Source organism: Meles meles, chromosome 3 (genome assembly GCF_922984935.1).
Source record: "Meles meles chromosome 3, mMelMel3.1 paternal haplotype, whole genome shotgun sequence".
Lineage (NCBI taxonomy): Eukaryota > Metazoa > Chordata > Mammalia > Carnivora > Mustelidae > Meles > Meles meles.
Window position 1 is genome coordinate 87,554,856 of NC_060068.1, and position 19,816 is coordinate 87,574,671.

The 19,816-nt window shown below is 39.7% G+C and overlaps 1 protein-coding gene across 12 annotated transcripts in view; it reads right to left on the minus strand.

Annotated features, from left to right (window-relative positions):
• The window catches only part of MAST4 (microtubule associated serine/threonine kinase family member 4), a 558,512-nt gene that overhangs the window by 47,116 nt on the left and 491,580 nt on the right, over positions 1-19,816 (minus strand). For all 12 annotated transcript variants that reach the window (XM_045999072.1, XM_045999069.1, XM_045999068.1 and 9 more), the window contains 6 exons: positions 17,341-17,416; positions 15,159-15,368; positions 9,851-9,952; positions 7,357-7,489; positions 3,519-3,586; positions 913-998 (listed from right to left, as the gene is read on the minus strand). In XM_045999072.1, the coding sequence (XP_045855028.1) occupies positions 913-998; positions 3,519-3,586; positions 7,357-7,489; positions 9,851-9,952; positions 15,159-15,368; positions 17,341-17,416 (675 nt within the window). The remainder of the gene's footprint in view (positions 1-912; positions 999-3,518; positions 3,587-7,356; positions 7,490-9,850; positions 9,953-15,158; positions 15,369-17,340; positions 17,417-19,816) is intronic.

The window sequence follows — 19,816 nt, forward strand, 5'->3', positions numbered from 1 at the left end:
ATGGTGTGGAAAATATTAGCGACCAAAAAAAAGTCACAAGGAGAAACATCCCTTGTGGCATAACAAAAATCACTTTATCTCATCTGCTCATCTGTGTGATAAATGGCAATAAATGTCTATGGGATTGTTTATTGCTCTCCATATACAGATGGAATTGAGATTAATACTTAATTAAACTAGAGCTCTTGGGCTGTCTAAAACGGATCAGGACATCGGATGTGTATTAATTACCCTTCCTGTTTCTTAGTAACTCAGCAGGATCTTGTCACCACTGACCCTTCCTACGCCCTGAGAGGAAAACCCTGTGTCTCTAAATATGAAGCAAGAAGGGGGCATTGTTAATGTGACCAGATTAGAACACAGACTTCAGCTGAAAAGCAAACCAAAATGCTGGTATAATATAAAGACTGAGGGAAATATACTGCTTTAAATTTTCAAGCAGTCTTCTCATTTAAGTACTTCTCTTACCAGACTGACAGGCGGTCAGAGAGGAAGTACCAGCTAACTCTTAAGTAGTGATGCTATACATGAATTTACATGTTTTCAGAGATACAGATTATATATATGTCCAGATAAAAACGTGTGTATGCATATATCCGACCAAGAATCAGGTATTTCTGCACCCAAAGGGCACAATAAAGGAAGCGGAAACAGGAATATATAAAAATTTACCTTTACTTTATAAAGTCTCCTTCTCCATACCTCTAAAATAACTCCAGGTCACTTGATAGGCTTTCTTGATGAAGTATCTAAATGAAAAACGATTTGGGCTGCATATTATACCCACCAGTGGAGGAGCAGTGAACTGAAAACTCAAGTCCCTAATGACATCTATTTGGCCTAGGATAAATGCGAAGAATATATTACTCAGGTGTGTTAAAATACAATAGAGAGCTTTCTTGAATTACTCACCCATAGGCTCCATTGCTAATCAATTTAATCGTTTCAAAATCACTTTCCCGAGGTTTCCTTTGAAGTTTCAGGGAAGCATTAGAGCTCTTGGAAACAAAATAAGGAAGTTAGAAGAGAGTTGAGAATTCAAGAAAATGGTTTTAATTGTACCACAAATAACATTTGCATTCTATGCTCTGGCGTTGAATCTGTTGAAGGGCAGTATTCGAGCCAAAGGAAGCTGGCACACAGCTTTCAAGTTCAGTTCCGCAGGGCGGTGCTGAGAGACTGCCTCTCATGACGGAGCCTCAGTCTAGTTTAAGTGAACCCCCATTTCTGGGAGACGAAGGCACCAAGCTTTTGAAAATTTCTAATTTGGAGGCGCCAGGGTGGTTCAGTAGGTTAAGCCTCTGCCTTCAGCTAAGGTCATGATCTCATGGTCCTGGGACTGAGCCCCAAATTGGGCTCCCTGCTCAGTGGGGAGCCTGCTTCCCTCCTTCTGTCCCTCTCTCTGCTCATACTCTTTCTCTCTCACTCAAAAAAATAAAATCTTTTTAAAAAATTTCCAACTTGAATGTACCTCTGTAAACTATTCAAGTTAGCCTTATCCTAGTCTTTTCAAGTTTTGAGATTAAGCCCAAAACATCAAACCTTAACTCTAGTTTCATTCAGAACAGAAAGGGGCCACTGTGGCTCTACATGGAAGGACAGATGGTGCAGCATCTCCGTCCCTGATCAGAGGATGTCTGTCCTTCCTGTGGCAGCCCTTCTTATTTGGAAAAGGTAATCAGCAACAATGTAGACAATGTGTGCCTCTCCTGACTTTCACACCATTAGTCTTACCATGGTTTAGATATCTATTCTCAAAAACACATTTCTTTAAAAAGTTGAGTTCAAAGGGTAATAGTAAGTAAAATGGGTTCGTTTTGAAAATATTCTTTCATACTCCACGTATCTTAGGACTGAGAGGATGAGCATGGACAGCCTCTTTGCTCCTTCTGCAGAGCCCAGAGTTCTTTCCTGTAATTGTGGAAGAAACCCCCTGAGTCTGAGGTGTTTGTCACCCTCCCCCACTGGATGCTGTCATCGGTTGACACACTGTCCCATTTATCGAAGGAAGACCTGGGTACCCAGCTTCCCACCTTCCTCTATGCTTCTCTTACTATCCTGGGTGACTTCAGGGGCCATGCAGTGGCCTCTGGGCTACTTGTGTTGCTCAACCAAACCACTCTTCTTCTTCTCTATTTCACCTAGATTTCTGGCCATGGCCCCTGGGTCTAGTCATCACTGCTAATGCCCTATCTCAGAGGACACAATTCAAGACTGGAACCACTCACTTGTTCCACCATTCCATTCTGATGGGGTCCTGCAGCTTTGGGCTCAAAGATCCTGTTCAAGGCCCACCTGTCTCATTAACTCTTCCCCACCCAGGTGACCTCATTCATGCCCATGGATGATTCCTACGCCATTCAAACTCCACCAAAAACCCTCCAAGTGCCGGGAGATCCCACGCCATGTATACGGATGCTAGTGTGATGGCTCTTCTTGAATGTCCCCCAAAAACTTAAGTCTACACTTATTCAAAATTATAATAATTATGATAAAGTTAACAAAACAACTATCATTTATTTAGCATGTAGTAGTGTTGCTGATCTAACCATTTCATATAAATTATCTCATTTACTATTTTGTCACCTTTTATATTTATTTTACAGAAGAGGAAACTGAGGCACAGAGAAGATGCCCACAGCTAGTGAGAGATACAGCCAGCTTTCAAATCCAGACCATCTTACTCTAGAGCCTAGGTTCTTAGCCCCCAAGCTACACAGCTGCCTCTCTTTCCTGACCACCCCCAACTCACTTCAGCCTGGTTCTCCTTCTGGTGTTCACGATTAGGGACAATGGCACCAATATCCCAGAACTCAAGCTTCTTGAGTGGCGTCTCCATGGTCACCCCATCTGCCCCCCTCGCCCCATCTGTGATCTATACTGCCTTTGTAAGATTGTTTTTAAGCTGTAACTCTGACTGGGTCATCTTGCTGTCCATCTGTCTCCACTCCACAAACACATGCATTTCTTCCCAAGTTCAACAGCTTCCCACCATTCTTTGAAACAAAAGATTTGACAAAGATGAACAGTAAGGACCTCTATGTCTGGTTTTTGCTCCCAGCTCTCCAGTCTCTATGCTCTCCTTGCCTTTACCCTCAGATGCACTCTGATCCCTTGTGGCACAGTCTTTCTGCAGGATGTCCCCTGGGCCTGGAATGTTGCCTCCACGCCCTTCTCATCCTAGTAACTTCTCATACCACAGCTCCTGGGCCATTTCCTCAGGAGATCTTTTTGGACTGGCAAGACTAAGGTCACTCTCTGTCAATGTTATGTTTTAGTAGCATAGGGCCCTTTTTCTTTGTACATCTTATTGGAGTTTATCATTCTTATTTTTTATGCATGGTTTCTTTTTATTAAACTCTCTTTGGAAAGAGGGGCTAAATTTATATGCTTACTGCCTTGCACATAGAAGCACAATACATGTTTATGGAAGAAATAAAGTTATTGACACACTGCAAATCTCCAGAAGCTGATAAACAGAAAAACCAACACCATATTTCATCAAGAAAGATACTTACACTCACTGATTCATCTGTTTCTGGTGTTTCTGCTGTCCCACTATCATAGTTTCCCAACTGAGCCATTTCTAAATTAAAAAACAAAACAAAACAAGGTTTAAGAGAATAGGACAATTTCAACCAGACAAGAAGTAACTTCTTCAATACTTAAAAAAAAAAAAAAAAAATTACTCTATACTTCAATGTACCCATGGGAAAATCTTAAATCAAAAACGGCAAGACCTGATAACTGACATTCTGGAAATTGTTCAGAACATGCCCTTCCCTGGAACCCCATTTCTCATGAACACCTAGATCCTAGGTACTTCAGAGCTGGGCCTCTGCTTCAGCTAGCAGGACTGACTGGCCAACACAAACTTAGGGTTGGGGGACAGGGGTGTGTGTGTGTAATGACTGTGCTTATCATTGGGTTCTCAAGAGAGGCACGTCTTCCCAGGCTCAGACAGGCACCGAAGATGCACTGACTCCAGCTCAGAGATGATCCTTAACTTGAGGTTGAATATTCCTCGTTCTGTTCCTTCACAGCCACTGAGCGATATCCCCTGCCTAGTACATGAAGAATTTGCAATTTGTCACAAACGAAGTAGTAGTTGTTGAGAGGGGCTAGACAACAAAAAGACTCAGCACACCACCATGATCAGCACTTCCTAGGGACCTTTTACCCACAGGCTTTCCTCTCTGTAAAATGGGAACAATGTATTCATATCTGAGAGTTTCTTGTAAGTATGATACAGGATATTCATGTAGGGCTCTTAGCATGTTGACTAACAAAAGTGAAGTGTTCTCTTAATATTGATGGTTATTTATGATTATTAGTTACATCCTATAAGTTAGTCAATCCTGGGCTGGAATGCCACATGCCTGACACCAGCTTAAGTACTATCCTGGTGGTCTACTTAAGAGACAAAAGCAAAATAAAATTTAAAAAAAAAAGGAAAAAAGAAAAAACGGCATTTAACTGCTCAGTCTACAATGGAATGCGTCCCTGAGTCTATATAAGTAAACGAAGAAGCCTAATTCATTTAATTGTTCATTTTAATTTTTATTTTTAAAGAAAAAAAAGGTGTTTAATTAAAAAGAACATGAAGGAATTCTCTCCAAAATGTTGACGGGGAGTTAGTTATCTATGAGTGGTAAAATCATAGGAACTTACATTTTCTAATTTTTCAAAATTGAACATGTATACTAAGTTATATATATAGTAACTTATGCAAAAGTTATAGTTTTTAGTTACCTATTTTTGTATGCATCTAAAAGTAGTCCTTAGACTCTCATTTCATGTATTCATATTATTATAAATATTATCATCCTTTTCGGGAGAGATTACCCATAAAAGATATGAAGCAAAACAACACTGGAGTGTTGTCTTTGGATAAAAATGAACAAACCCCAGAATCTAAAATAACTGAAGACTGACACTAACTTTCCTAATTTACCAGTAGGGGAAATTAAAAAATAAAAATGAGCTCAGTACAAACCAGGTGATTTCTTAGTGTCACTCAAGCGATGTCAACTTCCTGTATGATGGGCACTTTAGATTGGGGGAATGGGAGGTGGGCGCAAATGTATTCACTTTCAGGGACTCTCAAGGATAAGATGGATTTTAATATCATTTAAATAAAAGAGCAACAGTACCTAAAATTTATTACGCATTACTGCATCTTGGGGGGAGAGATGAACTCCTATAATCCTAAAAACAACTCTACAAATAGGTCCCATTTCCCTGGTTTTACAGAAAGAATACTGAGGCACAAAGGCTCATCAGCTGTAGGGTCAAAGGTCGTGGCCCACAGGGCTGGGGCCAGGGTATAGACCTGAGCTTTTCCACTCTCCACCCTCACCCCCAACCTTCAAAGGTCTTTTAGTGTATATGTTGACAAGAAGGGGTAATAAATGTAGATGAGAGTCTAAATAATGGCATATTAAGGGGTAACAAAGAGATTAAAAATCACCGTCAGATCGGAATCAAGAATATGAAGCACCAAGAGTTAAAAACATGACTCCCAGCGATAAATCTGTATCACTAAACTAAAAACTTGTCCAAGATCACTATTAAGATTTTTTTTTAGAGTCTCTATAAAGGCATATAAATGGGCCTCAGATGGTTCACCCACCAAAGTTCAGCCCATAGTGATCTTTACTGCCGGGTTAAGAAAACTGCAAAGAGCCCACTCCCTCTACAGTTCAAGGGCTGAACCAACCTCAACTCTACCAGCGTGAACAGTCACTCTAATATACTTTGACAGCCTCCCCACTCCAATTATTTTCATAAAAAAAAAAAACAAATTAAAAGATGGCTGCTTAAAATAGGATTTCTGCTAAATAACTATTATCTGGGAAATACATATTATTTGCAAGCAGTGAGTAGTAATGGAATGGAACCAGGAGTCAGCTTTTGAAGCAGGAAGCTAAGGCATCGTTTTGCAATGCCTGAAGAGATTTTTAAAACTCATCTAAATACCATTAAACATCTGCCCTTTTTATTTCATTGATTTAAACCATTTCTGAAGACTCATGATTCAAAAAGGTAAAGATGGTAATTTAAAAGCCATGGGGAAAAAATCTCTCCCCAGGGAACTTTTCAGGAAAAGCAGCCACCAGCCTCTGATAAGTGATGAATCTGATGTGGTATTGCTTTCAGGACAATATAAATTTATCTGGCATTATCTCCCAGGAATGCATGCATCATTTCACTGGAAGCAAAGATCCGATGGCCGTAAGAGCAAACAAAGCGGGGGAAACAGGAGAGCAGGGCAGAGAGCAGCAGGTTCCCGGGCTTTAGATGGGAAAATATCTGTGCCAACAGTTACCATCATTACAAACAATTTAGCAAGATAAACGCTGTTTGCAAATTCAATTTTATGAACCAGGAAGGGGATTTCGAATGAAGGAGTCTTTGATTGCTTTTGACTCTTTCTAGGCGGTATGTAACTTAAGTGTTTTAAAGGTTAATCCAAATAATAGAGAGCAGGAAAGGGTTGGGGGGCAGAGGAGTAGTTTACTGGTATTAGATTTTTTTTTTAATTTTTATTTATTTATTTGACAGATAGAGATCACAAGTAGAGAGGCAGGCAGAGAGAGAGAGAGGAGGAAGCAGGCTCCCCGCCAAGGAGCCCGATGCGGGGCTTGATCCCAGGACCCTGGGATCATGACCTGAGCGAAAGGCAGAGGTTTTAACCCACTGAGCCACCCAGGCGCCCCTACTGGTATTAGATTTTTAAAAAACCACTAACAAGATGCTTAGTCTTCTGTGTATTTAATAACATCAGACCTATAAGCTTTCAGAAGCATTTCCCCCACACAGGCCTTCCTGTATATTACCATTGTTCACAATTTTTATTACATGCAAAAATCTACCTACCAACACTGTGCCTCATCTAAATCTATCATCAGTTGCATTACTCCCCAATTACTTTAAATGTCACTTTTAAATTAATTATAATTAATTTCTTTAGCAACATCTTCAAAATTAAAAGTACACTTGAGAAGAACCCTACTGAGCTTTGCAAGAGAAAAAGTACTCAGAGAAGGCTGTAATCTGAGCTCTCTCAGGACTCTGTGGCATTGTCAGGCTGACAGGCCTCTGGGATTTCAAGGCTTAGCCCCACGCTCTAGGTAGAACACAAAATGGGTCAGGTTCACCCACTCTTTGGGACTCAGCGTACTGAGTTGTGAACCCCATAGTGAAGGGTTGCTTTCTTTCTTCAAAGCACAACTGGCTCCCCAAATTTGTACTTTTCAACAGACAGAGCTAAATCATGTGGAAAAAGTAAAGACTTGCTTGTCTGATGTCCTAGGGCACAGTCAAGTGAAAGGTCAGCCCAACCAAGGTACGTACCTTCCAAAGGATCCTTATTGAGCCCCAGCTGGCTAATGATGTACCTGGGAATGTCGGTTTTAATACCCTGTCCTTCTTTTGCATGGCCTTCTGCTGCTTCCAATAGGTAGTAAAATTCTTCAGGATCAAATTCCTAGCAGAAGACAAACACAGATGTATACTTATTTGAGCCAAAATTCTCTGAGGTTTTATTACATAAATTCCTCTCACAATAAAATTTGCTCAATATACACAGTTGCGGGTTATTTATGCAGGAAGGAAGCAAATGACTTTTAAAAAGTACACAATTCTTATTTCATATTTGAAGCTTTCATATTCTAAGGCAAAACATGCATGTCCTTGGTAACTCAAAGAGGAACCACTTCCAATTTCCTTATAATGCAACCTTGAAGATATCCTACTGCTATCTTATTGAAAATGAACATGTCTAAAATTCAAATAATGCTTTTTTTAGTAAAATTTTTAAATCCAAAATCTCATCCAGAAGATTCAGTTTCTCTCTTTGCAAAAACAGCCTCAAAAGGAGTAATGCTAGAATCCATTCTCAAAGGTTTTGCAGGAAACTCCAATAGTACAAAAGGGTGCAAAAGTGTTTTTTTAAAATATCAAAATTACCACTTTTTATCAGTATGTTCTAAAATTAAGTTAATATTCATGGAATGTGAAGATTAAGAAAGACAAAATTATAAAATTAATGCTATTACCTGTGTCTATTTTTAAAATTTGGTAGCACATTTTGCCTATGTATTTTATTCTCTTTGGTTGCTACTTCTAGGATGTAATAAAAATCTTTAGAGCTCCATCACTCTAAATGGATGTCATGGGTTTACTTGTTATATACAATTATGTTTGCAGATTTAAACCACAGAGGCTATTTTTAGTTAAATTTCCTAGATTTTATCCCCTCAAGATGTTTCCCGTTTTGATTAATACCCCAACTAGACAACTTTAGAATATCAGCATTTCAGCTAAGAATCACTCAAGGGTTTCTAAAGGCCATGAAAAAAAAAAATCTCGCTGCAAATGGAGGAAAATCAAAACCAACGTATACACTCAGCGCCCTTTTTAGAAACCTACAATGACACAAAGCACAGGCCTGAAACAGCAGGCCTAAGACCACTGGTTGGAAAACAACCTCTCAAACTCTGAAGCTCCAGTTTCATTTGAGCTTTAATAGTGCTGAGAAGAGTAACATTTTCAATTCTACTCTTAAGTTCACCTGTTTCTATCCCTGAGAGGTTATACTTTTACTTTTTCACTTCTGGTAAGGAGGGATTACTGAAAAAATTCATTTCCTCTTTTAAGGCAAGATCTTCTGTTAGCATATCTGTGGCTGTCCAGAGAAACAAGTTTTAATGCTAAATGCTATTTTTTCCCCAAATGAAACAAATGCAGAAAATACAAGCATGTGGTGCATAATTCAAAAAAAGTACAATGGGATACGTAGTACAAAATGAGACTTCCTTCTGCCTGCATTTGCCAGTCACACGGTTCTCCCGGAGTATTTGTTCCCCTTTATCCTTCCAGAGACAATGCCAAATGGTGCTTTTCAATCTGTGGTTCTAAGGGTCCTGGCCACTGATGGAAACACCTACTCCACCATGCCCCTCCCCGTTTCCCAAGATTTCCCCTCTCCCATGACTCCCATTGGTATATATTTATGGGGCTTGTGAACATTTCACTATTATAAAAAGCTATGCATGTTAATCAAAATAAGGTCAAAACCCTAGCAATACCACCCTATATGTATATGTGTGAATGTATAATTGTGAAAAGCCATACTGCATGGAGTGTTACCAAACTTTAATGGCTAGTAGAACTTAAAAGTGAGTACTGATACTATGGTAAGCCCCTTAAAACTAGTCTTATCTTCAAAGCTTCATATTTGTTCATAGCGTGGACTGAAATTTCAGCCAAAATTACGTGAAACAAAAATTTTAAAGTAGGAAAATGACCAAGGACAATATAATGGACAAAATGAACTCATCTCTGAAAGTTCCTCTTCTTCTAGTCTATATGGGACGCTACTATACTCTCCCAAGTGGGTTGCTGCCGAGCATCTGTTTCTAACCTGCCACATTTTAAGAACAAATACTAGTAACTGCAGGTTATGATAAACCCTCTCTCTGATTTCCCTCTCTCTGCATCTTGCCAACTCCAAAAAAGTGAGGCCCAGCAAGTGTTTTAAATGAGCTGTCACACAGTAATGGTGCTGAGATAAGATTAAGCCCATTAGTTCATGATGATATTTCCATTTTGAACAGAATGTGATATGATTATCATTCAATACAGCACAAGTCCTAGAATTTTTACTTAAAACCAGAAAACAAAATCACATGGGGATTTGCTCATAAACATTCACAAGTTGTAGCTCCTGTGGACTCTTTCCATTTAACTCTGGTCTTTGAAGCCAAATGAAGCTGGAGGTTTCTGATGGTCACTGCTTTCCCACAGTTAACAATAAATAATGAAGTTCCCTCTAGGGGCAACTTACCAGGCACTCCAATAACCGAGCTGGGCGGGCAATAACAATTAGGATCTTTCGAACTAGTTGTTTAATAAATGCTAATTCTCCACTTTCTGAACGATCATGAGCCTGTGAGAAAGCAACGAAGAGAAAGGTGAGACAGGGTTGCTCTACGAAATGGAAAAGAAAATCAGCCAAGTACACTAACTAGATAATTGCAAATATTTGAAAATTAAGTGATTTAGAAAATACTTTTCAAGGATTGATAAGCGAACATTATCGCTTCACAAATGGACACCATTAAACTTCTTTATCTACAAAATGGCTATATTATCTAAATTTCAACTGTAAAACTTTGATTTATTCTGTGTTAAAAATCAAACATTGAAAGTCTCAATGTGAACCATGAATGATGGAGAGATTAACAGATTATGACACATTAAGCCCATGGTACACGTGGAGTGAGGGGCAGATAAGGAGCCTTGATTTGCCAGATTTTGCAAAATGAAGTATGAAATGGCTAATATAGTGAAGGTCTGCTTTTGTTATTGTCGGCATTTAACACATCTATGTTATGAAATAGTTTTACATGTGTACCACAATTAGCCTATAAATTCACTATGTTACAATGTGAAAGAAGTGTGCATTGCTTACTTCAAATGTTAGGGGATAACATTTATACTCAGACACACACATACGAATTTGGTTTCATATATTGAATAAATAATACCTTAGGCACTCAACTCAGTAAAATTTAACTGACTTTCCATCTTTTTAAATTTTATGTTACATGCTGTCTCATCAAGCACAAAAAATATCCTGAGACTAAAACTCAGTTTGAATCATTTAAATTTTCAATGATATTTTCTGAAGAAATGAGGTAAATCTGCATCAAGGCAGTCATAAAACCAAAGCTGTACAAGTTTAAACATGTAAACTTTTATGGCGACTCACTTTAAGGCTGTCATAGTTTTTAAATTGTGACGATTTACTTTCCCCTAAGAACTAAAAAAACACACATCGAGAAGATGCTGGTCCAATAGAACATAATTTCACAGACATACTAATAAACATTTAAAATCATTCTTGGAGGTGCTTTATTCTAAGAACCAACCCTCTCATGAAAAGAAGTGGCAGACTAAATCTGTGAAAAATGATTAAACTTAGTGGTAACCGGTCTACGAATTTTAAGCCATCAAATCAAAGGCAACTTTCCAAAATGTAGGTACAGGAAACATATATAGGTTAAAGCAAAAGAACTAACATTTCAAAGAAAAAACAAAACAAAACAACACAGGGGAAAATGACCGCTGGTGAATAATTGTGGAACAGAATGTGTTCAAAGAAAACCAACTTGTAGCAACAACTACAGGTCCTAGCAATCAGTTGGGTTGTTAAGACATGTATAAGGAGTTATACATAATATTTAAACTGCCTTAAGTTTTCTTTCCAATTTTTGTTTTATACCAAAGAAAGATAACGAATGCCAAGAAGCATGGTTATATGCCTTCTTTATAGGTTCTTCTTAATCAAAACTAAACAGATGAAACAAAAAAGCCACCTAACTTCGTGATTGACAATGTGGGCTACATACAGAATTTCCTCTTACTGTACTAATTACTGCTTTACAAATTCAGGAATATAAAGAAAGTCTAAAAAGCCTGAATGTGTTTTGCTGAACTCTTCAAAGAGAAAAAAGAATTCTGTATCTTAAAAAATCTTTATTTAGTTTAGATTACACAAATTCCATTTTAAAAACTGTAAAAATAATCAGTTCATTCCTACTTCTTACTTCTCAGAATTATCACCTGTAACTAAGGCCAAAACACACAATGGGTAATGTTAACTCAAACAACATTTTATCTACTAACAGTATTGGGAAGGGAATTTTGTTAAGACAACACCAAACAAAATCACACAGTTAGCACGAGAAGAGATAGAGTTTCCAGGCTGCCAACAGCAAGCGCCAACACTAATGGATACCCTGTGTTTGTATTTTAAGTGTTGGCTGCTATAAAAAATACTGAGACCCATATTTGAGTAGGTTATAGTTTCCTATGTATAGTATTTTCGTTGGCAAATACACCTAAGAGAGAAAACACAGGGAGACATAAAAGCATTCATCTGGAATTGACCTAGACCTGGGGACTTTAAAAAGACATCAGTTAAATCGAGCTGCCTGGGTCTGCAAAAAACTGACAATGGGGAAAGTGGCCAGGAGATACCCTGCAGGCAAACAATGCCACAGCTGGGAAGTGACAACAATTGCATCCTGGGGAAGGCAAAGGCAATTCCCACAATAAGACTCCATCTAAAAGGCACAAGTTCCACTGTGACTGTTTAGCTCCAAACCCTGGAAGGACACTATTAATGTGATTCTGAAGACTGTTTGAATTTTCCCACAAGGACTGACTGAAGGAAATGTTTATCTGTGAAGATAAATAAGAAATTCCTATTCATAACAAAAACTTGCTCTTCATACCACAAATATACATGCTTCTCTGCTGAAAAGACAATTTTTCCTAATAACCAACAATTAATTAATTAACGAATTACTTTTTTTTTTTTTTTGGAGGAAGAGAGAGAGCGAGCGCATGTGAGGGGCAGGGAGAGGGAGAAAGAATCTTAAGCAGGCTCCCAACCTGCTTGGAGTCCGGCGTGGAGGCCAACACAGGGCTTCATCTCAGGACCCTGAGATCATTACCTTAGCTGAAATTAGGAGTTGGACGCTTAACCAACCGAGCCACCCAGGTAACCTCAAAATCAACAATTTTTGTCTCTTATATGGTGCATTCACATGATTTTTGAAAGTTATGAATTTTTAAAAAAATAACTGCCATGAAACAATCTGCCGGGTCTGTTAAACAGAAATAAAATTCAGTGTGTTTTGGGGGGGGTGTTAAAGATTTTATTTATTTGTTTTAGAGATACAGAGAAAGAGAGATATGAGCAGGAGGGAGGAGCAGAAGGAGATGAACAAGCAGACTCCACGCTGAGGCAGAGCCCAGTGTGGGGCTGACCCCACAACCCCAAGATCAGGATCTGAGCTGAAATCAATAGTTGGATGGCCAACTGACTGAGCCATCCAGGAACCCCACTGGAGGCAGATTTCAAAGCAAATCACTCTGGACATTGATTCTATCCTTTTCAGAGAAAGCCTCTGAAGGATTGAAAAACGCAGGACTGAACTAGTGATTTTAGTAATATTCTGGGACATATATGTAGAATTACAGGAGTATCTCACAGAGGCTGACTATACAGATACTCTTTTACCCGCTTCTTCTGTTTAAAAATGCACTATTTGGGGCACCTGGGTGGTTCAGTTGGTTAAGCATCTGCCTTCAGATCAAGTCATGATTTTAGGGGGTTGGGATCGAGTCCCGCATCGGGCTCCCTGCTCAGCAGGGACTCTGCTTCTCCCTCTGAGCCCCTTCTCCTTTCAAAGAGCCCTCTCATGCTGTTTAAGTGAAACCCCAAAACAGATCATTACAAAATGCATTGTGCTCAATGGGCCATGTTAGGGTTTTCACTTGTAGGCGGAATGGAGCCACTGAAGACTCTTAGATAGATGTTCTTACAGACTCACAGGAGCAAGAATGTGGGGGTTAGGATTACCACCTTGGTGGAGAGATACTCAGCAGCCAGGCAGACATATGAATTTGAAATCTAAGAGAGAGCTGCTGATCTGAGATGCAGAATGGAAGCCATTAGAGTTCATGGGTCTTTAAGATAGCCAACAAGATATCTCCAGAGGGCAGGAGCCGTGGGCCACCAATCAGATATGGGAAAGCTAACTTCTAGAAAACACAACGTGGAAGAGCACGTTGTGCAGAGAAGAAATAGAGTACCAAGAATAAGAATATCTTGAAAGGAGGGGGAGGGGTTAGCAAGAGAGAAAGGGAAACCTTTAGTATTGCTAAATCTAATAATATTCAGTTAAACAGGCTGCTCTGAGAAAATGTGTGGTGGATAGGACAGTAAGGAGGAGAATGGACTTCAGTGAGTTCAGTGAGAGGAGGTCAGAAGCCACTCATTCCAGAAGCGTTCTCCTATGAGCTAGACGTTATTCTAGATGCACAAAACAGACAAAATCCCTGCCCACACAGCCACTATAGCCAATGCTGCAGGCAGTCCCTGAGCCATCAGTCTGCGATGACATGAGTAAAATTATTGAGAGTAAGCACTTAGCAGCTCTTATATTTTTACATTGCTTATACATCCAAATGCACGATCATTTTCCTATAAATTTATTTTCATTTTAATATGCGGAAGAATAGGCGCAAGACAAATTGGAAATGAACGCCAAAACCCAAAAACAACGTAATTACCAGCCCTAAAATATGGTGAGAAACACTGCCTTAATGGACCATGATAGGCTGAAATATGAGGAATGGGAACAGAGTACAGAAAACTCTGTCGGGATGTTGGGATGGGAAAGAAAAGAAAAATAGTGGCTGGCGGTCAGAGAGAGATCTCTCCAGAACTAAACTCAGTCGGGGCAAAGACAGATGAATTTCCAGAAAACTAGGATGCTAGTATTTTCCTTCAGGTCCATGCAATTATTTACATATTCATGCTTAGAGAAAAACACGTACAATCATGCCGACACGGCATAGCTTCTGCCCTATGAGGTAGAGAAATACAAGATACCTGAATATATAGGCTAACCAGGTTTTACTTATAGGTTGTGGCTGATCAATTTCAGTCAGAAGAGCAATATATACACTAATTGCATTCTACCATACACATTCCTTCCTGTCCTGGTTGTTATTGGGAGCTAAGCATTCAAGGGGTTGGCTCAGGCAGGCCCTGTGTTTATCTGTCTTTTGGAAATTGGATATTTCGTTAGAAGAGGAACTGACACTAATGAAAATATAAGTTACCATTTACTACCCAATACCACGTGCAGGTCAATTAATAGGACACAGGCCTGGAAGAAGCCAGCCGTTTTCCATTTAGCTTTTTCAGATATTAGGACTAGATAGCATCCTCAAATAACACATATGAACTCAGGCAATTTATAACTTTGTGGTTGGGGGTAGGGAGAAAAATCACTGTCTCAAAATCCTTCACAATCCACTTATCCCAGAGCCACAGATGGTTGGATCCCGAGGTTCCTATAAAGGTTATTTCATTAAGTTTCTATTACTATAAATGATGGCGACAATCAATTTATAGCAAGTAGCAATCAGTTTTTTCTTCTTTTTCGCTTCCCTCTGAACATGAACTCTATCTCACGGTTGAAACGTGTAAGCAAATGCACTCGTGAAATTTCTCTTTTTTCAGGGGAAAAGCAAAACGAATCAGAAAACTTTACATGGTATGTGGTTCATACCTCTTGTAGCAATTTATCTAATTTGTGCTGTAATTCAAGGAAGTATCGTGAGGTGATGAGACCCTGGTGGGATTTATCCAAGCAATCTCGAGCCAGTTCAATAATCTGGTGGTGAGTGAAACTGAGCACTCCATCTGCTAGAGGAAGAACGTGGTCAGGGGAGTAGCTGGTGATGATTTCCTTCAGACGTTCTTCCATCTGAGCCGTAGCCTAGTTAGAGAAGACGTGCACACACAGATGAAATACAACAAAACACACACACGGACAATCATCACATTTATCTAGCATTTTCAGAGGCCTCCACAAATTATGAAACAGATTTCTCAAAACTAATGGTGTATACACAATATCATTATATATTTGCCAAAACCCACAGAATACACCGCCAGGTATCAACCTTAAATGTTAACTATGGACTTGGGGTGATTATGATGTGTCAAGGCAGGTTCATCGATTGTTAATAAATGGACTGCTCTCATGGGGGATATTCATGGGGGGAGGGTATTTGGATGGGTGTGCTGGAATGGGGACGGTGGTTGGGGGGGACATGGTCGGGGGTATATGGCAATTCTTCGTACTTTCAGTTCAACTGCACTGTGAACCTAAAACTGCTCTAAAAAATAGTCTGTTTTTTAAAAAAAAAATTTTTATTTAAATTCAATTATCAAATACTGTATGTTAGTTTCAGAGGTAGAATTCAGTGATTTATCAGTTGGGTATAACACCTAATGCTCATTTAAAGTTTTTTTTTTTTTTTTTGTTTTTTGTTTTTTTTTTTAAAGCAGCAACAGCAGCCTTATCTCATGGAAGAAAGATGTGAAGTAAAGGGAAACTGACTATCCAAGGGTGATAATGATTTTTTTCCTATCCTATCAAATATAAAATGGTCTATGTCAGCTTCTTCAAATAAGCCAAACAATACTGTGCATTGTTATGTTTTCATTTTAAATCTTGGGCTTTCTTTCACATGGATGTTCAACAATATCCAGTTAAATTTTTACCTATTCAAAACTCAAGGACTGTTGCTGGAATTCCACAGGGTGGGCCAAGAGTCATTTTGTTCAGTAGGTTTAAATGCACCAGGAATATCCTTACCCTTCTCTCAAAAAGCTACATCTTGTACAAGAGGCCACGGAGATTCCTTGGGTACATCTATCAAAAATTTCCTTTGCAACTTTGATTTCATTCTCTGTGATGCCCTAGTGTCTAATCAGTTTCCCCTGGTTATATTAATTGTCTATGCAGAGAGGGCTGCCCTCTGCCTCCTGCTCCTCTCTAAAATCCCAACCAGCACTGACTATGAAGAGTCAGGACCTATTTCCCTGGTGACAAGGGACAGATAATTAATAGCTAAGACGGCTTTAATCAATGACATCAATGTTGGGTTCACTACAAATAATAAGTACTCTACTTGTGATTTATGAAACCAGAGATTTCCTTTCGTTTTCTTGCCTAGGGCTACACCAAGTAGCTGGGGAGGAATAGGAACACAATGGAGAGGTTGTCTTCTCCTGACTGTGCAGGAGCACTAGGGGAAAGGTCGTGCAAGCCAGGGACGGGGAGCGTCAAACAGCAGCTTTCCGCAGCTGGGGCGTCTGTCAGCAACTCTTCAGGAAGTCTTTTCAGGCTCAGTGTGAATTCCCTTTGCCATTCTATTGGGAAACATTGCAATTGCACCTTCCCTTCTAAATTAATAGGGTTAGACATATAATTGCTGAAGACATAGGAAGTCACAGAAAAGAAAAATGAGGTTTTTTGGGGTTGTTTTGTTTTTTAAGGAAAAAAGACGCTCATCACATATCACTCTCCAGGCTTCTTAGGAAGGAAAAGGATTGCCCTTGACGCTATACAGCAGGCCCAGACCATGGGCAGGGGAGCATGTGGGTGCTGAGGCTCCCTCTCCCTGTGGCACCCCACCAGGCCCACCCAGTGGGTTGGGCAGCCATCAGGATTTGCTTTAGAGAGAGTTCAGCACACAGAGAGTGTGGCTAGTGCTCAGCCTTTTAAAGAAAAATTGTTCAGTAATTTTTACCTTTCTTAGAAGCTGTGGTGCTGTTCTATACAGGTCTAACCCATTACTATGGGATTGGCCCATGCCTTCCCATAACAAACCACCTTATGGACGCTATACCCATATTGCCCGTTGGTTTAGATGCTAGGCATCTTCAATTCAGTTCATTACCTTTGGGAACCTCTCTTTGTAGACATGGTTCATCATAATTATTTCATGGTCACAGCAGGCGGGAGAACGTCCAGGGCTGCAAGCAAAGCAAATTACCCTTTGAAACTTGCCTCAGCATGAAATGAAAATAAGCTTTTTATTTATAAACAACTGGTTAGATCAAAGTACTATGCAACCTTTGCAAGAAAAGAATATTAGGTAATAAACTACAAAATCAGTCATTAGTGCATACATAAATACCCACAAACAGTGACACCCTGAATAGGATTCAAAAAGGAAGCTCTAGAAATGGAATACCATGAAATAATGAGAGCTACAATATAAAGGAGTTCAGAAACGTTCTTAAATTGAGATTATATTCTGTATGTAGAATGCATTTCTATTGTTCTGGAAACCAATTAATGAATTGCAATATAAAACAAAACAGATCGTTCCAAACAGCAACACCGAGGACACACTGAACAGTGCAATTTCACACTTTTTCCCGACACCTGCGCTCTGCCACGTGCCACTGAAGAGGTCTGACGGTCCTCCACGGCACAGGTGTCGCCACTGAAATCCATTTTCTAGCCTTGCAAAGATCTCTCTGGGGTGCTGAAGTCAGCACCACGTACAATATGAAACAGAGGCTTGGAACTGTTGTGTGCTCTTCTTCCTTTCAATAGTAGGTTCATGTTTCCTCCTAGTGTTACAGAGTTGGGCAACCTCAGTGAGGATGGTGTTTACCTTCCTGGGAGAATACAGCCTGTACTAGATACCCAAGGAACTCCTCTCATAAAACCATAAAATGGGCACCCATATGGTAAAACACAATGTCCCTAAATGAATTCATAACATTGATCTTTTTTTTTGAAAATGTATTTTTTTTTAAAGGTTTTATTTATTTATTTGACAGAGAGAGATCACAAGTAGGCAGAGAGAGGAGGAAGCAGGCTCCCTGCTGAGCAGAGAGCCCGATGCAGGGCTCGATCCCAGGACCCTGAGATCACGACCTGAGCCAAAGGCAGAGGCTTAACCCACTGAGCCACCCAGGCGCCCCTAACATTGACCTTTTATTCCCTAACTCAAAATAACAACACACTGCCAAATCATTCAGTGTGGGTACATTAACTATCAGTTTATTATCCTAAATATCTCAGCCAGGAGCACCTGGCTGGCTCAGTGAATAGTGCATGAGACTCTTGGGCTTGGGGTCGTGAGTTTGAGCCTCATGTTCGGTATAGAGTTTACTTAAAAAAAAAAAAGAAGTACAAAGGGGAAAACCCTAATCGGTAAACTTTGATATTCAACTGAATACCTGACAAACTATTTTTACAGTAAAATCTTCAACAGGAAAGTATACCAATTCTACAGCTGCAAGATTCATACTGTGGAGATGGACTGCTTCGATCATCCTGCAGAGAAGGGCCTGCTGCCCCAGCATTGGGACTGAAGAAGCCATCAGCCACCAGTCCCTTTAAAGACGGCCTCAGCTGCAGTCACCTCACCCAGGCCAAGTCCTTCCCAGGGTACCGCACTCAGCAACTGAGGTAGGGATAAAAAGTAAGGGCCATTTGGCAGAGAGGGATACCTCTGATGGGTCACGCCACACCCAGAGCTCCCTGTGGAGTCAGCTGTGTGGCACCTAGAGTTCTTTCTGCTCAAGTCAACTTGCTGGCCTTCCTCACATGGGATAAATCCTAAGCACCCCCTAATAAATATCCTGAACACAAATCTGTTTTAGAGTCTACATCCTAAAAAAAAAACCAAAAACAACAAAACCCCCAAACAAAAACCTGTAAAACACATCAATCTATCTCTATATATTTCTGGCCCTACTCAGTGTCAAAATTGAAGGGACATAAATTCCTAATAATTTATTCATTAGCTTGGAAAAAGTAAAAACTTTGAAGGGAAGAAAGATGAAAAATATAAATGAACTTTTATAATGTGGAATCTGAAGGAAAGTCCTTTTTTTTTTTTTTTTTTGCTGTCCTTCCTTTTTAGCCAAGCTTACTCATCTTAAAATAAGAACACTAAGTGCTCCTGCACCACAATTAGATTGACTTGAAATTTCCAATGCAAGAAGGTTTTACAGGAGGTCCCTTTAGTCCATCGTGATTATTGCTACTACCCCAAATTACAAATTGAGAGAAATTAAAAGAAAAACAGAGGGCCGCCTGGGTGGCTCAGTCATTAAGCATCTGCCTTTGGCTCAGGTCATGATCTTAGGGTCTTGGGATCTAGACCTGCATTGGGCTCCCTGCTTAGCGGAGGGCCTGGTTCTCCCTCTCCCACTCCCCCTGCTTATGTTCCCCTCTTGCTGTGTCTCTGTCAAAAAAATAAATAATATCTTTTAAAAAATAGGAAAAAAAAAGAAAAATAGTAAGATGCCTTTCAGTGGTAACTACCAATATCACGTAGAGATTGGAAAAAATCACACGGTATTTGGGGTAGTGCAAAAATCAATTCACACACAGATGAATTAGAGGAACAA